Genomic DNA, 24,711 nt, shown 5'->3' on the forward strand with positions numbered 1-24,711 from the left:
CACCCTCTCCAGAGATATTCCATCTTGCGTTCTGAAATGGAAAATAGCTCTGTTTGGTTTTTACTGACAAAAACCCCAACACTGCTCTAAAGGGAAAAGGCTTCCACCGCAACAGCTCTGCAAGCAGCAGGAATGTGGAAACTCTGGCCCCGGAAGATGTGGGCACAGATGCAGAGAGAAATGCTTCACTGGGGATGACATTTCATGGGTTTTGTTGTCAGTAAATGGACACTTTTCAAGGGGAAACCAGCAGAGTTGTTCTGATCCCACCAGCGACAGCTCTGAGCAGGAAAAGATGATATTTAATGTGAGGCTTGGTTACGTCCCTCTCTGAATGTTCTTTAATCCATAGGTGCACACAAAAACTCCTGACATCAACAATGAGCCATGATTAAAGCTTCCCCAAATGAAAGCTGCAGATTACCTACCCGTAAATCCTGTTCCTCCCCAGCCAAATGCTTCACAAAGCTCACAACAACCAGTGCAGGGCGAGCTGAGGAATGTCCTGATCTTAACCCACAGCATCAGCAATCCCACCATTGTTATCAATCATTTTGGATATATATATCCAATAGCTAGTATCTCCTTTGAAAGCCACCCGAGATTACTTCTATCTGTATGTGTTAAGTTGGATGTGGATACAACTCTCTGCTTTCCCTCAAGAACCTTTACCAGAGAGTGAAGTTATTCACACCAGTGACACTGGCCATTTGCAGAGTCAGGTTTTCATTTAAGTTTTGAATGTCTTGGCCAATTTCCCCTGTTTTCAAGTGCTTCCAGAATCAACAACAACAAAAAAATCCTGTTAGCGCTGAGAAAATGTCAAGCAGAATATTTCAGAGCCAGCAACTTTCAAAGGGGAAAAGGAACCTGGCCTTTGGAAGGACAAAACCACTGTAAGCCCTGGAGGACAATAACAGCATTTTTAAACTCACTGTGGTGACACCTCTGTTTAAAGACTCCTGGATTTCATAGAATTATAGAATGGTTTGGGATAGAAAGGACCTTCAGATCATCCAGTTCCAACCCCCAATTTCATCGCTACTTTATGTTATTTGTGCTTGAGATTTCTGTTTTGATGTTCACATCATTTGCACTCCATGGAGAGATGCCGCAGTAGCACATCACCATTAGTATGTCATTGAAGGGAAGTCCTTTGTGCATGAGATCAGAGCTGGGACTCTTTGCGCCAGCTCAGACCAGGGTCATAGCCTGTTCCATGCCAGAAGGGGGATCCTGACTTGTCGATACCCTACATGGGCAGCACTTGGATAAGAGATGCCAATTTTAGCCAACTTTACAAGGGTTTCTTGTGAAAGCCACTCACCCACAGCCAATGCATAAAGAGAAGCATGAGAAAGCCGTGCCTGCTCACCACTGGAGCTGCTCTCACAGGCACTGCCTGCTCAGATGCACTAATTTATGAACTGAAGAACAAAATAGGCTCCATTCATATCCCAGAAGACTGACTTTCAGATAGCAATCAGTGCGTCACCGACAGAGCCACACTTCAGTGTTCTGGAGGCCATTACCACATCAATGGCAGGGAAGTGGTCTTTCTTCTCTCCCAACAAAGCTTTGCCAATGTGGCTTCCTAGGGCATGTTCACACTACCTAGCTTCAGCTTTGTGAATCAGGAGACTCAGCTTCCCAGTCTCCAGATGCAATCAGCTCTTCCAAAAGGCAATTCAGAGGAGTCTAACTTACGATATCACTTGAACCAATCAAGGCAAAGGCAGCTCTTAAAGCCAGCTTGTTACTGTACTGGGGCTCCTCACAAGGAGCTTTTTGTTCCTGGGCAACCTGAATGAAGCCATGAGCTTGTGACGAGTGGCCAGGACAATATTGTGTAATAAGAGGCATCTGGCTCTGGTTTTTCTCTCTGCACTCACTCAATCTCACCAACACAATTTCTCATTCAGAAGTCCAGGCACCGCTACCAAAGGGCAGGCAGAAGACAAGAAATGTATGTCTTGTGTGTTAAACATTGCCCAGCCAACTGCACATCCAGCTGTGCTCCACCAGCAGCATGAGGGGAGTGATGACTCCCCTCTCTTCTGCACTTGGGAGACCATACCAGGATATGGGGCCTAGGCTTGGTACCTCAGTGTAAAAGAGATGCTCAAAAGAGGTGCTGGGGCCCCAAACACAAGAGGGACATGGAACTGCTCAAGCAAGTCCAGAGGAGGCTATGAAGATGGCCAAGGGCCCTAAGGGCTGGAGCAGCTCTGCTCTGGAGCCAGGCTGAGAGAGCTGGGCTGGGTCAGCCTAGGGAAGGCTAAGTTGGGGCATATGGGGGATTAAAATCACTCTCTTCAATTTTATCATGGGGGAACATAGAGAATATGGAGTCAGATCCTTCCAGAAATACCAGCCAGGTCTAAAAGAGAAGAAAGGTGACTTTGAGAGTGGCTAAACACTGCATTGGCTCCAGAGGGGCTGTGGAAACAGGCAGGGCCCTGCAACACCTTGTCTGACTAAGTTGGCCCTACTTTGAGCAGGAGAGCAAAGAGACCTCCACGTGCTCCTTCAAGTGAAGTGAGCCTTGATTCTGTGACCACCAGTGCTGTGTGCTGCTCAGCACCAAACTTGTCCCCACACAGACAGGCGGCTTCTTGCAGTGACTGCTGCTTTCAAGTTCCAAGCACCTCCCGGGCAAAGAACACCTCATCTACCAGAATACAGGATGGTCCTGATCGTGCTCAACAATGCTACACAGAGATCCAAACACACTTCCTGCAGTGGGAGTCTTTCCAAACTTCTGTCAGGCACCCCCCAAGGGAAGTAATTCATCTTCACCAGATGAAGTCATCATGTCTCCACAACCTGCTCATACTGCTATAGATGAGAGAAGGTGTACAGCAGAGACAGAACAAACTCTGCTTCCAAAGCAGGCTGAGCCATTTTCCTAAACACAGCATTGGACACCCTTCATACAACCTTCCCCCGACACATAGAGCCACTGTCTGCTGGCAAGGGCTCCACCTCACAGCACAGGATGCTTCCTGTATTTGACTTCAGTGGATCTGGTATGATCATTACCATGTCCAGCTCTGAAGGCCTCAGGACAGGAAAGACATGGAGCTGTTGGAGAGGGTCCATAGGAGAGCCACAGAAATGATCAGATGGATGGAGCACCCCTGCTATGAGGAACAGCTGAGAGAGTTGGGGTTGTTCAGCCTGGAGAAAAGGAAATTCCAGGGAGACCTTACTGTGGCCTTTCAGTACTTAAAAGGGGCTTACAAGAAAGTTGGGGAGAGACTTTTTAGCAGCGCCTGTTGCAATAAGATGGGGGGTGATGGGTTTAAAAGAGGGAGATTAAGGCTTGGTGTGAGGAAGAAATTCTTTACAATGAGGGTGGTGAAACACTGGCACAGGTTGCCCAGAGAGGTGGTGGATGCCCCATCCCTGGAGACATTCCAGGCGAGGCTGGATGCGGTTCTGAGCAACCTGATGTAGTTGAAGATGTCCCTGCTCATTGCAAGGGGTGGACTAAAGAGCTCTGAAGGTCCCTTCAACCCAAACTGTTCTGTGATTCTATGACTACCAGATCTCACTTCAGTGGCTGACCATGACCTGATGTCAACGTTTCTTGGCTGGAGAAGGCACAAGCCTGGACCTAAACTGAGGTCTGATGGAGAAGGTGTGATACTCTGCAACACTGCTCCTAACCGCCCAGGTGAAACGTCAGGCACACAACGTCCCAGATGCTTCAGGACACGGGGGATTTAGTACAGCGGACCCCACAATACACCTGGAAGATGGCAAAGCTCAGCACTGGCACTGAACAACCTCACCCACCCACGTGGGTGCCGCTTAAATACCGCCCTGAAAAATTCAGCTCTTACTGTCTGATGTGGCAGAGCTGCTGGGCCTGAGAATGGCATTAGTGAGGGGATCCCCTCATCCCTCCGCTCCTCACTGGGGGTGATGGTACCCGTCAGCCACTGCCACCTGTCCTCAGGGTCACAGATGGAGTCCATGGTTGTGTTTAGCAGTGTAGGTGTAGCCTGATCCTTTGGGGACTTTCCCAGTGGGAAGATCAGAACTTCCCTTTTCATTTTAACCCACAATTAACTCATTTTCCTCAACTACATCCTGTAACCACTCCAGGAACGCTGATACACAAAATCAGGGTGCCTTCACCTGCAATACTTGTTCTCCTCTCCACTGCTTGTCCAGGGAATGTCATACGTGTACGTCTTTAATGAGCTATGGAGTCAGGCGAACCCGATTACAATAACCTTTGTCTGGAGAGAGAAATTAACTGCATGCCATCCATGACAACAAAAATATAGCTCCTTAACAAACAGACTAAGGGCACTTTACCCTACTTGCTTTCTAAGATATTTCTTTTTCCTTCCCGTCAGTGTGAAGCCTGTCCTGAGGGTCTGTGTTTCTCCCTGGAATCCCTTTCTCACAATCGCTGCAGAGGCGTCTTCTGAATTCCAACCTAACCCTGGCCCCAGAGCTGTTGAATATTATTCATCCCAGGGATCAGAAAAGGACCAAGGACTTGTTCTGCATACATAAGCCACACAGTTTTGACATGCTTCCAGATTTCTCACACCTCTCGGTCCCACGATGGCAGGCTGGAGATATTTCCTGGGAGCATTCCAGCACTTGGCAAGACTGAAGATGAATGAGGATGGGGAAATTGGCCAAACCCTTTCAGAGCACAAAGTAGTATGTTACTTATCACAGTAGATGCTTTGTCTAAGTCCAATAACACAGTGCATTGAAGACAAACTGGCAACCCTTATCTTCCCAATGTATTCTGAAGTAGCATTCATCTACCCGCCTTTTGTCATTATGTCACACACACACATGAACGAAGTGTCCCTGTGGTAAATGGCAAAGTGTGCTCTCCAGCTTAAGAAAGCGAGGGCTCCCTGCACATGAGGTGACGGGCACTGCTGCTGAGGTTCACTGCGCCTCTCCAGGGGTCTTCAATCATACCACAGGGTCTGTCTGCAGGATCTCCACTCCAGCTACAAATACACAGCCAGGGACCGCAGCGCCAGCCGCATGGGGACAGAGCCTGACAGCAGTGTGGGGACAAGACCAGGGAACTACAGCGCTGTTCACTACGGGACCCTGGGAGCTGCCCATGTGTGAAGAGGAAGAGCCTGCAAGAATGAAACCACGACACTGAGTCTCCAGTGCTGCTGTGAACTCGACAGGTTACATGTCTGTAGGGATGGACATGGGCTGGAGCCACCACACCACCTTCCCATCTGTTGTGGATAGCTCGAATACTCACCCTAACGAGCTAAACCAGTACAGCAATTAACTCAACCAGGCACTGAATTCCATGTTCCCATACCCAGTGAGAATTCATGGTGAGAATTCATAAGCTCTATATTCCTTTCCAAAGTGCTGTGGGATTCCAGCACATTGACTCCCCAGCAGGGCAGGAGGGTTTACTGCTCAGGTCCAGCCTGTGTCAGCTCCCCATGGCCGATGCAGCCTGCAGGAGGAAGGATCTGCAGATGGGAGAGCCTCAGAAACCTCTTTCTTGTTCTCTCCCTGCTTACATGCTCCCCGCTCAGGTCAAGTTCCAAGTTATGAGGCCAAGCAGTAAAGCAGGAATCTCCTATTACTTGGCGCTGGCTCCATATTATTTTAACACCTTTCTACAGGGGTCCTCCTAGACCAGGATGCATCATTACTCTACCCTCACTGATTCCTGATGCATGTCAATTCCTCTCAGATCTGCATTTTCTTATGGAAATATCTGCATGAAAGACTAGTCATCAAAGAACTCCAGGTTCTCACCTCTATCACTACCTTAATTAAAAGGCCTGTAAGCCCAAAGTGGAATTAAGTTAAAAACCTCCTGTGTTTATTGCCAAAGAACAGAAGCAGCAAGCTAACTTCTTTGCTTTCTTTTTAACCCAGCCTTGAGTTTCACTGCCCTACAAGAAACCTGGAGAGGGGCTTTGGCCAAGGGCCTGTTAGGGACAGGCCAAGGGGAATGGCTTTAAGCTGCCCGAGGGGAGACTGAGATGAGCTCTTAGGCAGAAGCTCTTCCCTGGGAGGGTGCTGAGGCGCTGGCACAGGGTGCCCAGAGAAGCTGTGGCTGCCCCATCCCTGGCAGTGTTCAAGGCCAGGTTGGACACAGGGGCTTGGAGCAAGCTGCTCTAGTGGAAGGGGTCCCTGCCCGTGGCAGGGGTTGGAGCTGGAGGGGCTTTAAGGTCCCTTCCAACTAAGCCCAGTCTGGGATTCTACGATTCTATTCATCAGACTTGCTAGGTCTCTGCTGCTGCTTCTCTTCTAGGCAGGTTTCTGAGAGCTCTGACCTGCCATTGGAAGCCCTTCTCCAGGCCATGCTGGAACTTTCCACTGATGCTCACCATGGGCCATGTCATTCATATTCCTGAGCCTCACTGTGCCTTGTGTCCACACCTCACACTCTCCCTGGCTCCACTCTGCTTATGGATCTGTTCCAGCTCAGGTCTGCTTCAGAATGCTGAGGAACTTGGGTTTAGGTTCTTTTCTCCCTAAGTACATGCTAATGTGGCATTCCCAGCAGGGGACATTTTTTCTCCTTAGGAAAGTCTTCAAAGCGAAAAAACAAAAATCCTGACAATGGAAATCCTCACCCAGGAGCATGAACTCTTCCCATCATTAGTCTACAAAAAATAGATGCCCACAGGAAAAACATGGGTTACCACTTACTTCTCTTTTACCAAGCACAAACCTCACTGGCTCACAGCCAAAGCAAGAATAAAGTATCTTCCCAGGATCTTTACCAAAAGCAAAGCTTGGCAGTAGATTTTTCTCTCCTTTAATCTCTTTTGGTACATTTAAACTCCTGGTGTTTTTTGTTCTGAAGGAGAAATGCTTGAGAGGGTTGACTGAATGAACTCTGCAATTCACACCCTGGCAAATTGGACTGATTTCCTAAATCCATAATTACAACATTCCTCAGAGATATGCATTCTTTCAGCACGAACAAGGGAAGATTAGCTTCCTGTTTCTTCCCACTTACATGACTTCTCCGTCAAGAGGCACTTTTTTCATCCTGAACAATCCTCTGTTTATGTGGTTCTCCTCTTGGCAGGGAACTGGTGAACTAATCTTGTCTAAAAGTGTAAGACAGCCAAACTATCAATTGCAAATAGCCCGACTATCTTTGTGCAAGGCAGCTGATTTGCACAGGCCTTTAGAATCCAGTATCTATCCATGGAAGCACTCAGACAGGTACTGATTGATTACAGGGGTTTTAAATAATCTGGGATGATTCTTGAATGACCAGATAGTTTTACTGCTGCCTGGATAAGAACAGGAAAGTGGACCTGGGAATATGTGCAAGGCTTAAGACTTCAGTACAACTGAGCGAACGTAGCCCCTTGCATCTGCACATCCCCAAGGATGCAGAAACTATCACAGGGCATGAGTATTATGGTGTCTCATGCCACAGAGCTGCAAACAAGAGTTGTCTCCCACTTGCAAACAGAGTATGTGCAGAACCCTGGTTTTTCTCCTCTCCTGCTAACAACAGGAAGCAGGCAAGCTCCATGTCCCATCCTCTTCTTGGCCTTTCCCTGTTTCTGCTGCAGAGGCTGAGGTCAGTGCTCTGGGTAGGACTCCCTGTGTCTTGGAGTAAAAGAAACATGAGGACTTGTTTTTAAGTGAATCTGTCCCAGTTTTTCCTTTGTGATATCCAATCCTATGGCTGATGCAGTTTGGAGTCAGTAACAGGTATCCTGGAAATCACAGAATCACAGAATAGTTAGGGTTGGAAAGGACCTTGAGATCATCCAGTTCCAACCCCCCTACCATGGGCAGGGACACCTCCCACTAAACCATTCCACCCAAGGCTTCGTCCAACCTGGCCTTGAACACTGCCAGGGATGGAGCATTCACAACCTCCCTGGGCAACCCATTCCAGTGCCTCACCACCCTAACAGGAAAGAATTTCCTCCTTAGATCCAATCTAAACTTCCCCTGTTTAAGTTTTAATCTGTTATCCCTTGTCCTGTCACTACAGTCCCTAACGAAGAGTCCCTCCCCAGCATCCCTATAGGCCCCCTTCAGATACCGGAAGGCTGCTTTGAGGTGACTATACTAGACTCCTGATGTAGCTCTTAAGGACCTTGTACATACTCCACGTTTCTATAAGGTTTTGGATGACATTTCTTCACACATTGCTTCCTACTCCTAAGATGCTTCTCCCATTTGGCCAAATTAAACACACCACCAGGGCACATCAGTGGAGTCTAACAGCTTGCTGATGCTCTTAACTCTTTAATCTAATACTGACCTCTTAACCTGCAGCCATAAGCCAATTAGCCTCTTTTTTATACCATACCAAATCTGTTTCTGATGAAGTTGTGCTGTCGAATGAATGCCTGCTAGTGACAGAAATGTAATTACACTGCTTAGCAGTAACCTAGCCCTGCCTGGCTGCACAGGGTTAGGGTCAGAAAGCATCTCTAACATACCAACACCATTTAAAGGAGATTTTTTCCTCCCCAGTGTGTTCTCTTACAGTTTCCTCTCTTCTCTCTCCAGAACTTAATATAGGCACATAAAGGCTATTTGGCCATAGCTTTTAAAACTGAAGTCCTGTGCTTTCACTGCCTCAGTGAAGCAGAAGGCAGACACGCAGCTCCTGTAAGCTTCTGCTGAATCCCCAGAACTTGGCCCCATAGATCCCTACTTAAGGGGAGCTGATTTTCCAAAGTTCTTGAGCAAACCCATCTTCCATCAGTCCAGGACAATTTTCTGGCTGACTTTTTAAGATGTTTTTGACAATGTGGTAGGCAGGATGGAAACCAGCAGCAATTCTTCTTGGCTTCTTTGTACCCACTGTAAATTCTACCAGAATTCACTAGTATATTTGTGCTCAACCACAGTTCATGTATCTAGACATGGCTGGATTTGTTACAACTACAACTACCATAATTAACATCAGGCACACCAGGTCTTACAGAAAATAATCCTCTCTAAGCCAAGCAGGAGGCACATTTACATTTAACTGTATAGCTCATCCTTGATAGACTCTTCTTTAGATAGTCAGGCACGGAGAACACTGCATGATTGCCTTTTCCCATGTATTTTTCCCCCAACAGCTGGGGGTTTGTTAAATGAGAAGTTCCCATTTCTTTTAGCCCAACAGTGCTAACTTCATTAGTACAGATGCATGTTTTACTGCTCTATCCAGGAGGCAGAACGTAACTGAAGAATTACGTTATGCTTTTCCTGAGCCAGTCACAGATGTGCCTGTTTTCTGCATCAGCCCTATCAGTGAGGCCTTTTGCTTTGCAACTCTGCTCTTATTTCAGCTATCAGTAAATATTTGACACCATTTACAAACTGAACTGCAATATAGAAGGAAATCTATACTTTGCTGCTACTTTTATTGTCCTGTTTTCCATGGTTTAATATTCCCTTAGGTACAATATACTTTTACATCACATTGTGTCTGTATGTTCTTCTCAGAGACCTCCAACAAGAACAGTAAATCTAAAGAAAAAGGCACAGGGCAAAAGCAGCAGCATTGCCAAAACACTCCCACCAGCACTGGGCTGCTGGTCAGTCCCTGAACACAGGACAAAATGCAGGCAGAGGAATGAAAGGAGCAATGGGAGCAATGAGTGGACACTGGGGAAAGAAAAGCTGCCAGTTCTCAACTAATAGAAAGCAACTCCTGCAATCCTGGCTTCACAAGACAGACACCAGATCTGGAACCTGTCACTGGTCCAGGTCTAAATTCCATCTATTTTGCAAAAGGGGGAAAAAAAATACCAAATAAAAACTTCTCTTTTTTAAACAGCAGCTGTTCGGAAGCTGCTTAAAGCTGTGGAGAGACAAATGCAATTCGTTTGCAGATACCTTCACAGGCAAACTGTAGGCAAAGAGAGGCTGGGAGCAGCTCTGGCACGTTTACCCACACACCCGTACTCAGAACTACCTGGCTCCAGTGGGACTGCTCCTCAGCTCAGGCACCCTGTTGCAGCAACACCAGTAGAAACACGAACATTTATTTCAGCTGATGATTCCTTCCTGAGACTTTAAGGGCCAGAAGGAACAAAATCAATCACCCGCTGGTTGTAATTTCCTGCTAAAAAAGGAGGCCATAAATACTAGCAAGGGACTCGCACAACGCCTGGTTAAACTAGGTTTGGTTTCTACCTTCCAGGAAAACAGCCAGTTGAGATTTGACGTCTGAGTGATGAAATCCATTATATCCCTGACTAAACAGTTCACTCAAACACAGAGAGAGAGATAATTTGACATGCAGACTTCTCCCCAAAGACATGTCATTTATTAATCACCTCCTGAATATCATTCCCATTTGCATTGCACACATTGCTTCATTCCCTACAGACACAAGTTCCTCGCGCTACAGGGATGTGGCTGTACTCAAAACAATCCTGAGGCAATTTAAAGGTTTGCCTAAACTGGGGAGTCCCTGGGAAGGACGCTCCATGTGGATAGCTGCAAAGTGGCCTATTTAACCTCTTGTCCTTATTACAGACTCCCCAGAGCAGGATTAACTGGCCAGGTGTTCTGGCCACAAACACCATAAACAATAATTGCATTCTGCCCTCTGAATTCCTCTTAAAAATTACCTCCTTGAGCACAACAACTATTGCATTTGATTCCAGAGGTGGTTCCATTTTCACTGAGGTCAAACTGGTCCTGTACAAACAGAGCACATGAGGATCTTGGGAATTTTGGCAGCCAGAAACTCATTGGTTAAATAAATATGATGACAACAACTCCTTGCTGCAGTGTAAGATAATTTAAACCTATTAAGGACCAGGAATTGTCAAAGCTTTTCCAATGTGTTACACATAAAGGAGGGCATTTTGCTTTTATGCCTTCTGTTTGGGCAGATTTCTGACTATTAGCTGAATATTATCTGTAAAGTAGCATAACAACCCTAGAATGTGAGTCGAGCTGGAGTTATACACTTGCTATGTGCTACCAGCATCTCCCCCCGCGTCACCCAGCGCAGGAGCTGGCACAGTGCTTGATTTTCATGGTCAGAATCTTAAAATAAGTCCGTTATCTCACTGTCACGGCTGGAGGAGAAGAGATTAACTGCTGCTGCCTCTCCCAGCGCTGAGCGTGCTGAACAGCTGGCTCCAGGGCTCAGCTCCTGCCTTCTCATGCAAGACCAGAGCAGAGAGCTCCAAAACAGGGGCCTGAAGAAGAGCAAGAGCCACTTCTCCAGGTGTTGTACCCCAGGACCCTTCTCTCTGTGCGCAGGCAGGGTGTTTCCAACCATCACCTGGCAGAGGGCTGCTCATGAGGAGGCCCAAACCCAGCTACCATCTTTTCAAGCAACAGCCCTTTTTCTCAGCAATTGTGGAACAAGTTAAGATTTCTGCATTTGAGGAATAAAGGGTTTTCCCGTGCAAACACCAGCACAGAAGGTTTGATTTAGCAACAGAAGGCCTTTTGGCTCAAGGTCAGTAAAAGTGGAAGCACCACTTCACCACCTCGCTGTCTCAGGCATGTTGCAAACCAGCTGATTAGGACACTGACAGTCCTAAATCAACTCATTGGTTTTAACCCCCCCAACACTGATTCTAGTGATTGCCCCAAAGGAAGCTGTGCACCATTACCCTGTTCAGCTCCACAGGAAAAGGAATTCCACAGCAGGAAGTCCAAATAAAGACATGGACCAGAGTGCCCTGAGGTAACATTTTAAACTGTTCTGGCTAGCTCTGCTTCAGTCAAACTATTCCCTGCAAAAATACCCTGGATGTTAAAATCATTGAGCAAGTGTTTGCCTTCTGGGTTGTAACTGTTCAGAAATACCCATAATATTCTGTTATTCCCACTGCACAACTACTCCAACCTTTCTTCATCAAGCTGAGACTGTCTCCTGTGTGTGGCATCAGGACCTCATTGCTTCGCAGGCACTGCTCTCCTCGCATGGACGGGCACAGTGCCCACGGGGAATGGACCAGACCTCTGGCACTAACCACACAACCATGGGATGGTTTGGGTTGAAGGGACCTTAAAAGCTCCTCCAGCTCCAACCCCTGCCACGGGCAGGGACACCTTCCGCTAGAGCAGCTTGCTCCAAGCCCCTGTGTCCAAGCTGGCCTTCATCAACCAATAACCTTAATCAACCAAGCTGAGCCTAAAAGGGCACAACTGCAAGGTCACCTCCAAAACACCAGTGAGAACACTGCACACTAAATGCAGTGCAGCAAAGTACCAGGCCCTCCTATTCCCAAGCCCTCTGTTAAACCAGAATCACCAAAACACACGTGTATGGTGCTGAGCTGTCCTCAGGCACCACGGAATCATAGAACTGTTGGTGTTGGAAAGGAGCAGCTGCCACCCGAGAAGGAAGTGCTCCTTGGAAGGTCCCACGTCACCTTGCCAACCTCATGCAAGTATCTCAGATACTATCCAACACCTAAAGCACTGGCAGAGGTGACATTTGCAGTCAGAGTTGCTTTCCTACTGTGCTCATCCAAGACATTACTGCTCTGTGTGATCACTTTCTGAGCACTTGGCAGATGACTGAAAAATGCCTTCCATGCTTCTCAGTCTCAAAGTGATTCTGTCCTGCAGAATCAGGGAACATTCCAGGGAAACATCAGCATTCAATGAGCCCCTCCTGCTGCTGGCCAAGTGCTCTCTGCAGTCGCTGGCAGGACAACCCTTCCTGAATGCATCTGACCAGAGCCATGTATCTCCTGCTCCGTGCTTGCTCGACCCAGTTCACTCATCTCTATGCACCTGATTAAAGCTAGGAACAACATGAAGCATGCCAAGATGGAAGCAGAAGGGCACACAGCAAAGCAGACAACTGGCTCATGCTTTGCCTCTTTTTTTCCTGCCTATCTACCATCAATACCCTCCACACCTTCCCCTCTGCTTGTGAAGACAGGCACTGTCCCGCGGGTTTCCAGGCAGCTTGGGAGCAGTTAGGCAAGCTAATGAACAGCAGTGCAGCTGGCACTGGGCAAGAGGAGCGCCCTTCCCTTCCCTCTCCCCTCCAGGCATCTCTGCTTGGAGCAGAGGATACAAAGGGGAGCTCTCCCCCAGGCTCAGCAGGCTCTGCCAACAGGCACTTGTGATGAGGGCAGTTTCCCCAGGGTATGAAGACATTCAGGTGCCTTTGCTTCCCTTCCTGCCTCCTCTGCAGCCACAGCCCGGACAGCGCAGCAGCAGCACAGGCAGTGGCAAAGGGGCAAAACCAGTTTGCTACAGGGCTGGAAACAGGTTCTGTTGGCCCCACAATTAACTACTGAGCTTTGCCTCTTGTAGGAGCACTCAGGATCACACCTTTGATTCCTCCCACAGGCAGGAAGGGGAAAATTCTGTACTTGTACTGCTCAGGGTGAGCAAAAAGAAATCCCAACCCAGGAATGTCTACTGGCAGCCACACGGAATGTGCCATGGCCAGCACCACTGAACATGGCGGGACACCACGTTCACCAGGGCTGTGGCATCTATATCACTGAAGTCTTTTGTGACAGCTGCAGCACAAATGAAGAAAAACGGGCTTTAAACCCATGAAGGTTTTCAACCCCTTTGGACATTTTAGATATGAGGCAGAAGCTCCTCCCTGTGAGGGTGCTGAGGCGCTGGCACAGGGTGCCCAGAGAAGCTGTGGCTGCCCCATCCCTGGCAGTGCTCAAGGCCAGGTTGGATACAGGGGCTTGGAGCAAGCTGCTCTAGTGGAAGGTGTCCCTGCCCAGCAGGGGTTGGAGCTGGAGGAGCTTTGGGGTCCCTCCCAACACAAACCAGGCTGGGATTCTGGGATTGAAATGGAAAAAACTATCCACAAATTCTGACTAGGAGTTTGCCATTGTGGAGTCTTTGGGGAGTTTTGGTTTCCTGCATCCCATCTTCTGCCTCCTACCCCGCACGTCTTTAATACTGCATCTCCAGGCAGAACTCAGCAGACACAAATTGTCTGTGAGCCTGAACTAAACATTCAAATGGACACACAACTCCCTCCAGCTCCATAAGGAGTCTAATGGATTTGTTTTGTCAAAACATGTCAGGTCATTGATGAAGCTCTGCGTGGGAAGTTAAACCTTTCCCTCGCGTAAACCCACATCTTTCAAGCACAATAAAGTCCTGGGCAAACTTAGTTTTTGTCCTGAAAACCAGAACTTGCTCAGAGGCTCCTGCTTTGTATCTTGTCCTTTGTTTGGTGCAGCAGAAGCCAACCTGCACATGAGATTACTTCAGTTTCCTCCAGATGCACAGGTACAGATTCCAATCACTTTGAAGTGATGCCAAAGACAGTAATTTCTGATAGCACTGAGAGGCAGGACTGATAAGAGGCAAGTTTCAGCACCCCTCGTGTGATAATTACATAGTTGTAAAAAATAGATTAGTTGGCAGTACACAGAAAATACAAAGTTTGGAATAGTTTGGGGAAGCAAAGAGAAGCTTCTGTCAGAGACCAGCATGGAGCTGAGCTCTTTGTGGTTCTCTAGGGGGCTCTCACAGCAAGCACCAAACAAGCATTTTTCAGAGAGCATCTATTCCTAAACCTCCTGTCTCCACAAGTGACTGACATGATCTGCAGCCATGTACCTGAAACTGGGAGGGTGCTCCTATCATCCACCATCAAACCCTTCACTGCAGACACTGAAGTACATCCAGAAGTTGTGAGGAAGATATTGGCTACAGTTTTATGGCTAATCTCATCTCAAGTCTTGATCCTGCAAGGGACCAGATCCTATAATAACCTTTAAACTTGTGAGGGTAAAAAGGAAAAGGAAACCTGGAAAGTTCTTTCAGTGGACAAGATCACCTAGATCAAGAGGCGAGACTTTTCGCACAAAGCCTGGCCTCTCGCATGGGTATGATAAACTACACACAGTGTAGTTTATCATACACAGTGGCATATTCACCACTGAAAACACACAGCAGGTTTAACATGCCATGCTGCTGGGCATTGGATCAATGGTCTCTGTCTTAAAAAACACATCCTCACACCTTTTGAACTGTTCTTTTTGCTTCTGACCCATAAAAGAGAGAAGAAATATCTCATGAGGACAGGCTGAGAGAGCTGGGCTGGGGCAGCCTGGAGAAGAGAAGGCTCCTGAAGGGGAGACCTTAGAGCAGCTCCAGTGCCTAAAGGGGCTGCAGGAAAGCTGGAGAGGGGCTTGGGACAAGGGATGTAGGGACAGGCCAAGGGGAATGGCTTTAACCTGCCAGAGGGGAGACTGAGATGAGCTCTTAGGCAGAAGCTCTTCCCTGTGAGGGTGCTGAGGCGCTGGCACAGGGTGCCCAGAGAAGCTGTGGCTGCCCCATCTCTGGCAGTGTTCAAGGCCAGGTTGGACACAGGGGCTTGGAGCAAGCTGCTCTAGTGAAAGGTGTCCCTGCCTGTGGCAGGGGTTGGAGCTGGAGGGGCTTTAAGGTCCCTTTAACACAAACTGGTTTCTGTACAGTGATTTTGTGTTTACAATTCAGTCATTTGGTGTGCACAGACAATGCCAAGATCTCAAGTGCATGAGATTGTCAGTCATCAGCCTGGCTTGCTACCACTCTAAGGTCTACACTGACCATTTCAATGGATTTTCAAAGGCAGATTCCAGTCAATGGTCAGAAATCCTTACTGGCTGCAGAATTCCAAGTAAGAGAAGTTACAGAAAAGGAGCAAACACTCCCCATGAGGTTGCAATTCCATAGGGATATCATGAACACATAAATCATCACTAATGCCCTGTTACCCTGTAATTTCTTGACATTTCATTATCACATAAATATTTTGCAGTATCAGGCCAAACCATGGCTGTCTGAACTCTCCTGTTTATACACCAAGAAAAAATAATACACTGCTACCCTTCTTCCTGTGTTAGTAAAATTACTTGTGTCCTACAGCACAAGAGGTAGAAGTCACAGCATCCAACAGTCACCCAATAAAGCTGCCACAAGTGATCAGAGTGGGGCATGCAAAGGGAATCTAAGATTTGTCCTAATTTACTCACGCTCCTTGTTAACAGCCTGAAGTGAACTCTCTTTTCCCCTTTCCTTGTAAGTAACGTAACTGCCAGTGTTCACTTACAAATAAGTGCAGGCAAGTAAAGGAATGTACTTGATAATCTTATCTAAACGCTCCAGCAAAATTAGAGTATCAGGAATTAAAACATCAGTGTTCTTCCTTGCCCTCCCCTGCATGTACGAGTCTGCTGTATGCAATGGTAAAATTGTAATAGCAGGACTACAATATCCAGAGCTGGATATTCTGAGCATCTTAAAATCACACCTCCAAGAAAACAACCTTGAGGACATGGAGTGGGAAATCCACACTCACCTGGACGTGGTCTGTCCAGTTCTCCTGAGTCATGGTTTTCTGAAAAGACAAAATTATTTCAGAGCTGTCTTCGAAACAAAAGAAGAATGCTGCATAAAGCAAGCTGAAATTTCACACACATCTTCCACACTGCCATCAACTGTGCTTGAGGAATGTGTTCTGGAGCACACGGGAAATCTCTGCTTCTCAGATGTCACCAGCCGGGGCATGGCACAAAACCAGCTTAGATGAAGTAATCCAGACAATTGCTACACTACAGCACATGGACAAACCCCCTCATCCGCAACCCAAGGACACAGGCAGTGGCAGGACTTCCCTCTGCAGTAGTCTGAAATCTCATTATCACCTGGAGCTGGGCTCATTTCCAGGACACCGACCACCTTAACAACCCCCTGCAAAGCACAGCGGTGTTTCTGAGCGCCTCAAGGCTCACATGGTGCCCTTGGAATGACAGAGACAGCACTGAGCGAAGCTGAAACAGGCCACGGTCTGGGGGAACATGTGGATCACTGCTGCTGCCTTTACCTTGGATTTGCAGTATGTCCATGGACTGCTCAACTCAACAGCTGCCCCAGCAGAGCTGTCCCCACAGGCTCCAGTAATGGCAGTGATCTCAGGGATCACCTGCAAGGCTGAGCCTTCAGAATACTTTTCTCAACAGCCCAGTCATGAAAAATCCACTGGAATCATGAGGTCTGAGAAAGGAACCCCATAAGCTAAAATCCCCATTCCAGTGCAGCTCAGAGCCAGCCTTCAGGAGAAACCAGGATGGGACCTTCTCTCCACTCTGCCAAGAACATGGGCTGCATGAGACTGACTGGCCAGCCAGACCTGAGCCTCCCCCCCACTTCTGGCAGTGGTAACAAGGATCAGTAGTGCCACTTCATGGAAAGGTACAAGAGCAAACAGGGAGTAAAGGCCTCAAAGTAAACATCTTTGAGATATACAAGCATGTAATTTAAATACTAGTGATATAAAGGAGGCATTTAACCAGCTGAGAATGGTAAACAGAGAACACCAAAGAGCTCTCAGAAGAAGGGACCGTATCCAGAAACAGCTGCCAAATGTACCTTAATGGAAGCAACCAGCTAGCTTGGATACTTGAAATCAAGCAAATACTCCAAAACAAAGGAAGTGGAAGGCCAAAGAGAGCGGAACACCAGAACAAGAATCCAGTCCACTCTGCTAAACAAATACACCTGGATAAATGTTCTTTGCTCTTTTACTGCAGATGACCAAGCTCTCTAGAATGATGTCATCCAACATTAAGGCTTTGAGATGCAGGATGCTGGAAGACTCAATCCTCCCCAGCTCTTCTGTCAGGGATCTGACAGGCAGCAAAGGCAGATCATAGCCTTCACTGATGGATTAGGAGGTCTTGGAAGCAGAACTGGCTGTGTCAGAATGGTGTCATCAGGTCACCACCACTCAAACCCATCTTCACCTTCAAAGAACTGGGGGGTGGGTATCAGAAAAAACACATGGGTCTGCCTCCTTCTGGACATCAAATGAATCCTCCTTGGGCACAAGAACAGGCACTTTTGGAGGAGGTTTCTCATTTCCTGAAAACTGGCTCTCTGAAGATCAGATCAGTTGTTCTGTAGGAACATCTGAACAACCTGTTGGGCTCTGTTAAAACTGTTAAAAAAGCTTCTTGTATCTACACCTGCAGGTGAAGCACCACCTCATGTTTGGCCAATACAGCTTGATAATGCAAAATTCAAGAAATGGAAACATTTTGCTATGATGTTTGCTCTCTTGTGGTCCTTGTCCTTTGCAGTCCTATTGCTACACCTGGATACAACATGTGCAAGCTGTTTTTTTTCCAGAAGAGGCAGAACAAAACCTTACTCTCAGCTGGTACAACCTGCTTCCAGGCACAGGATAAGGATGAATGCCAGATTCTCAAGAGAAGCATCAAAACTGCCTTGCTAACAAGAAGAGAAATGTGCTCCCCAGCACTGTGTGCCCAAGAGCATCCAAAGGGCAGTGACTTGGCTCAGTACACTCATGAGAGGGGAGGAGAAACCATAGTGAAGTAATTCTGCAGAGAGTCAGCCTCCGAGCTGCCTCCTGGAAACCTGCTCCTCAGAAGGAACTAAAGGCATCTTCTTATTTCTACAAGCCCCCAGTGCCAGGACAAGTACCAGCACATCTGGAAAGAGAATTTGGAGGCTGGACAACAGGAGTGGAAAGTACCACCATTTTACTCAGCAGTAACATGGCTGTCAGCACAAAAGAGCTTCTGTGGCAAGTTTGGGCCATACCTATCACAGCCAAGCCACAAGTACCAAAGCAAAGTGCCTACGAAGAACCCAGCAATGTGAACTGCCTAAATCCTAGTGTTAAAAAACACAACCCCCCAAAACCTCTCTAGCCAGTATGCTCCTGCTTATTTGAGACAGCTGAGAGAAAATACGTCTCTGGAGAGATATCCTGACCTACCTAGATGGGTCTCAGAACACTGCTGAGGATGCTGAGACAAACTAGCACCCAAGTCTGAGCAGTCATGACACCCAGTCATTAGAATATGAATGGACACACAAACTATTCACTCAGAATAAACAGGCCCAATGGCAGATCCATTGCATTTCTGTACAATAATCATCACAATGAAAACTTGCTCATATACTATCAATACATTCCAACCATATCAATTATGTTATTAGAAACGCAAAAGAAACAAAAAGCCTCATTCACAGCCACGGCACACAATGGGGAAACGTACCTCAACGAATCTCTTGTAAAAGAGGTATTTCAGAGTTCTCAAGTGCCGCTGATTTACGACATTAGGGCAGAGAGCTGGAAGAAGGAGAAAGACATTTAAGTACACAACACAGCTGAAATTCCTTGAAGTTTAACTGTCTAGACATGCCATTTTTCCTTCCCCAGTTTCAAACTCAGTATGTAGAAGGCAGGATGTCATCACGCTTGGAACAATGATGGACAGACACACACACTGTCAGCTTAGCTAAAGAAACTGTTATTTACACTCTCACCCATGATTAGCAATGCTAATCCTTGGTTCTGATATCTCTGGTTCTACCACCTTGCAATGATAAGATGCACTTGCTGGTTCAATACACTTCCCAATGACTTCACACCTTTAATTAGGTGGTATCCTCATAAAGGCACCACCTCCAGTCTCTAGAGGCTGTGTTCTTCTGATTTAATTGGAACCTGTGCTGTTAACTCATTGAAGCATTCTTGAGCATGTTCCTCAGGATGTAAACTTGTGGCTAAAGTTTATCTGATAAAATACATATCCATGAGAGAGACTCCATCTCCATACACGGAGGGAGGTCACTATTGTTTTGCTGAGCTAGCAAGCAACAGTTGTTGTTAGTATTTTTATTACTGTCATCTTCATTAGCTAGGCCTCATTATAACTGCAAAAAACAAGGTCTTCACATAGCTCCTTGTTTTGAAATCCAGCACAAAGAGAGATAACGCAGAAGATAAAATACATTAACCAGGATTAGCATACATATCTGTCAGTTCTTGCTGGATGCTGGTATGCATGTACAAGGAAAGGTTTAACCAAACCCTTAGCTGGGGTTTCAGTGGCTAAACCCATCTCACTGGTAGTCAGAAGGAGCAGGACCAGGAATTGGAAATGGCAACAGAAAACAGTAAAGTGAAAGGAAAAGCCTCCCTTGAATCAACATACACCAGGAGAAACCGATGTTACCAAGTCAAAGGACCTCAGAGCTTTGCACTCCCCCTGCCCCACACATATGGCCATGCCCAAAGAATAAAACCTGAGAGAATGCCAGCCCCTGAATCTAGAGGGACAGGAACTGATGTCCCACTGGTTACAGCAGCATCACGCCATAACTTGACCATTTCCACCTCAAATAGAAATGTCTGAAGCTGTTAGTTATAAGCTTATCTTCCACAGTGTGACAACTTATCCTCACCCTCCAAAGATGTGAGGAAATTATTGTAATTATCTCACTGGATATTACCCCAATAAATAGCGATCTTTCCTCTAGATGTTATCCCAAGACCCAAAGGAACGATCGGCAGCTCATGGAAAGCAACACTCTTTGAAGAAGGTGAGATCAACATAAGAGTTAATGATATCACCTCCTGACTTCGAGATTTCAAAGCACTTCAGGAAGGAGCAGAGCATGGCTGCTCTGGGTCATCCAGGAGATCCATTGAGCTTAGAGGAAATAACCAAAGCTCAGGACTTGGCAGAACTGAGGAGTTTTAAGTGCACAGGTATCTGTGAGGGAAGTAGGACAGAGCAACATGGATGGACTGGAATAGTTTTGGAGCCACGAGCAGCATTTTCTATTCTGATGGAGCAAAATAACTGAGTTTTAATTCAGTTTTCTATATTTGATTACAAAAAGCACAGAGGGACTAATCAAAAGTGTGAGGATGAAAAGGTCACTTGGCTAGAGACAACAAAATGAGGAGTTCAAAGCGCTAAGGCAGAACAGCAAAATAAAACCAACAAGATGGACTTCAATAAACTCAAGGAACTGGCAGGTAAGATTTCATGTGAAAATACTTTCTAAGGGGAAAGGAGTTAAGAAGGGCTGGCAATGGAAGCACTGGAAGTGAAGCAAGGGACCTAACTCCTAAATCAGAAACTTCTACTGATCTCAGTCCCAAGAAAGAAGTTAAAAGAACATGGAAAGTGGAACACACGCATACAAAAGAACAGGACGAACACAAAATTGGTACAGCCAAAGTAAAACATGAGGTGCATCTATCAAAGTCATAAAGGCAAAAGATTTCATCCAGCCTCTTGGAGGAAAAAAACCCAAACAACGAAAACACAACAGAAGTGAAATGGCAACGCTAGAGGAGAACTGGCATAGGTGGCACAAGAGAGGGCAAACTTTCCACCTTAGAGGTCTTTATCAATAGGTTCCATGTTCATTAGGGACTGTAGCAACAAGACAAGGAGGAATGGGTTTAAATTTAAACAGGGGAAGTTTAGACTGGATATAAGGAGGAAGTTTTTACTATAAGGGTGGTGAGGCACTGGAATGGGTTGCCTAAGGAAGTTGTGAATGCTCCATCCCTGGCAGTGCACAAGGCCAGGTTGGACAGAGTCTTGGGTGCCGTGGTTTAGTGTGAGGTGTCCCTGCCCATGACACAGGGGTGGAACTGGATGATCTCAAGGTCCTTCCCACCCTAACTATTCTATGATTCTATCCTCCCTGCATATCAGCAGTAGCAGAAGGAGCTCCTTTGGCTTTGGGGCAGGAGGGTGACACAGATGGGACTGCTGAGCCTTTGCCAGACCTTTTCTCTGACCATCTATCTACACCTTACATCTGCAGAAATCCAATCCAGAAATCTGCTTCAGGACAGAGCAACTCGTTTAGCTGAGTGAACAGGAGTCTGAACTCAGGTCTCCTGTGACAAAACCAATGTTGGTGCAAAAGACAACATTCTAAGCTCTCCAGAACAGGGACCATGCTTCTATTCAGTGTTTGCACAATGGGGTTTTGGGACCATGACTGGGTTGTGGAGCACTAGTGGAATACAAAAGGTATAACACTATAACAGCACCTCTTTGGGCATATGTTAACTCTTAACCTGACAGCTGCACCACAACAGTGCTTCATCTGAACCACACTTCACATCTGGGACTGACTCAGAAGCAAAAATCCCAGCCTGCTCTCGGCCGTTAGCACAGAGTCAATGGCCATCAGCAACACAGAGGAAGTAAAACTGAAATCCATCTGTCACACAGGGTATAAAACCCACAATACACACTTATCTCACACTCGTAACATGGGTGAGATGTGCCTACTGGGGACGTGACGCAATGCGTTTTTAGGTGTGGTGTGTGGCTACCACTCCCAGGTGATACACGATGCCTCCTGAGCTGGGATGTGGACCCAATCCTCTCTTTACACTGCCCTGAGAGCTTGACTTCCATTCACAATGAGACTCCTTCACCCTGGCAGAACAGAATATGCCAGACAAAGCACACCTTGTCTGGGGACAAAGTAAAGGAGCCTTTTCTTAACAAAACCAGGGTACCTGAAACACAAGAGGCTTTTACCCTGGTATTGCTAAGGATTAAGGACTGCAGGGAATCCCCTGAGAAGCAAGCTGGGCATTAGTCTCTCATGTATTATGAGCTTAGGCCCCACGTGTGAATTAGTGAAGGGTAGGGCAGGACTCAAGAAAACCACTTCAAAGATGCATTGGTGCCTCTCATCAAATGCTCTGTGCCACTACAGATCAGGGTCAGCAGTCCTCAGAAAGGCAGGTGAAACAGCAGAGGTCCCAGAGTACCCCCCAGCCCCTGAGCTACCTGCCCAAGTGACTGGAGGAAGAGCAGAGAGCACAGCACAAGGGTTTGATCTATGCCTAAAGGAGAAAATGCCCTGGTGTGGTCTTTAGACACGCACGTGCCTGGGTATGATGAATTCATGCTCAGAACTGCAAGGACAGGGTCAGCTTTTCCAACTCAAAGATTGGAGCTGCTGGCCTGCTTGTCTTGGTCTAACACAGATCATCTGCAGTAGACAAAAATGTATCTGAGAAGGTAATAGCCCCAGAAAGGATCCTGGGATGTTCAATCCCCTCTCCCATCAGCTTGACTTTGCGGCCACTGCACCCTCATGAATGGCTGGCTCCTATCTCCTGATGTCCAAGCCTAGAGGTTCTTTTCAGTCACAGTGCTGTGTGGAGCTGTGCCAGTATGTAACAGGAGAGCTAAAACACTCTGAAGGAAAATCACCATGGAAGTAGAGGGAAACAACCCTTGTAAAACAAATGTAAAGGGAAGGAATAACCTTCTGCTGTGAGGAAAAGAGCAAAAATATTTGAAACTTCCCCCTTCCAAAATCATCCCCGTGGAGCTGTAACAGTCATTCCTGGCTCTCTAACAGAGCATCTTTTGAAAGTGCCCAATGTGGACTCCAAGAGTCCTGCTGGAGCTCTTCCTGGTGCCTGCCCTGGGTTGTGTCCGCAGCTCTCCAGGACCTGAGGACAGCGGTGCCTCACCTGAGGAGAGATGCACAGGCTGCTGAGCAGCCCTCGTCTGCCCTCTGCTGCCCCAGCGCTGAGGCACTGGAAACACTTCATCTGGCCGACCAGAACTGGGGCTTAGTGACAAAGGTTCACACCAGATGGAAACGAAAGATTAAATGAAAAGGATAACCTGGTGGTCAGATGAAGAGAAACACTTCTCTTAATATGCTAAAAAGAACCCGGTTTAAAGAGTATGGTAGAAACATCAGCATCACATCCAAACCTGGAGGTGCTCAGATGATTTACTACACTGCTACAGGACAGCTGCTCCCTGTGCATTCAGCTACCATCTCTCTTCTGTTAACACTGCTACTATCTGCGTTACTGCCACACAGGCACTAAGGCCCAGTTTCTGAGGACAGTTGTACTTTTCAGAGTGGCATCACTTCTACCTCATACCCAAAGAATTTTCAGTGGGAACTGCCACTGAACCCTCTGTGCTACGCCAGCTGTGCAAAGCAGCAGAAAACAGCCTCAACCCCTTGCGGGGTCTGTCCCATCACCTCTGAGAACTGTTCTGACTGACACTTGAATTTGTAAATCTAAGTCAGGCTCACAGGGTCTCCAAAGAGTAGTAAGTAATTAGCCTGCAGAAGCTACAGGCTCATTACAGCAGAGCATGCTGTCCCACGGGTGAGAAAAGACTCTATAAAACCCAGTTTCCTCAACCACATGCCATTTCTGCCCAACTTCTTCCTTCCCCACTAAAGCCAGTTAAATGGAATTCACACACAATCTACTGGGGCACCTTTGGGAACTGGCAGAAAATCTTCCCCCTACCAGGTGTGTTAATAGGAATGCTGGAATATGGTTCCGAAAAAGAAGAGGTGGAACTGATCTAAGGTGATCCTTATTTTTTTTTGCCCCTGGGGTTCCAGATCCTGTTTATAGTGGACCAACCTCCCAGGTGGCTCCAAAACGTAAAACTGGCAGTTCCAAGGGGTGTTTCAAATCTTAATGGGTGATCAACACCTATATTTTGCTTAGAAGACAGTGAAACCTACTGTGAGCAGTAAGAGTGAGCTCGGGCAGTGAAATATGAAAGTAGATTTGGAACTGCAAGAACTGAGTCACCTACAAGTTTGCCTTCTCATATCAAGAAACCCTATCCTCCTCCTGCCTTTCTCACTGAAAGCCACTTCCCTCTTGTGCTGCTGCTCTCAGCCTCTATCAGCAAGTGGAGTCATGGGCGAAGAGGAGATAGAAAGCAGCAGAAGACTGAAGCATCAAACAAGCCCACAGTCAGGTTAGGTAACAAAGGGTCAGTTTTACCTCTCTGCCAGCTTTTGGTGGAGCTACTGAGAACCAGAGAAATGGGGGCTTCATCTGTATGGTTCACCTAACCTGCTTCCTTTCTGTAGGCTCTTTCCTTGCAGATTTACTTCCACTAAAGAATGGAGAAAGAACACCCAGAAACCCAGAAGAAGGGAAAGCACAGCGGC

The 24,711-nt window shown here is 47.0% G+C and overlaps 1 protein-coding gene across 1 annotated transcript in view; it reads right to left on the bottom strand.

Moving 5' to 3' along the window:
* EXD3 (exonuclease 3'-5' domain containing 3) overlaps positions 1–24,711 on the bottom strand; it is a 286,804-nt gene that overhangs the window by 149,689 nt on the left and 112,404 nt on the right. Inside the window, 2 exon segments of the mRNA XM_062616053.1 lie at positions 16,259–16,297; positions 18,987–19,060. Coding sequence (XP_062472037.1) covers positions 16,259–16,297; positions 18,987–19,060 — 113 coding nt within the window.

Source organism: Pezoporus occidentalis, unplaced genomic scaffold (genome assembly GCF_034315485.1).
Source record: "Pezoporus occidentalis ecotype Australia unplaced genomic scaffold, CSIRO_AGI_Poc_V1 ctg187, whole genome shotgun sequence".
NCBI lineage: Eukaryota > Metazoa > Chordata > Aves > Psittaciformes > Psittacidae > Pezoporus > Pezoporus occidentalis.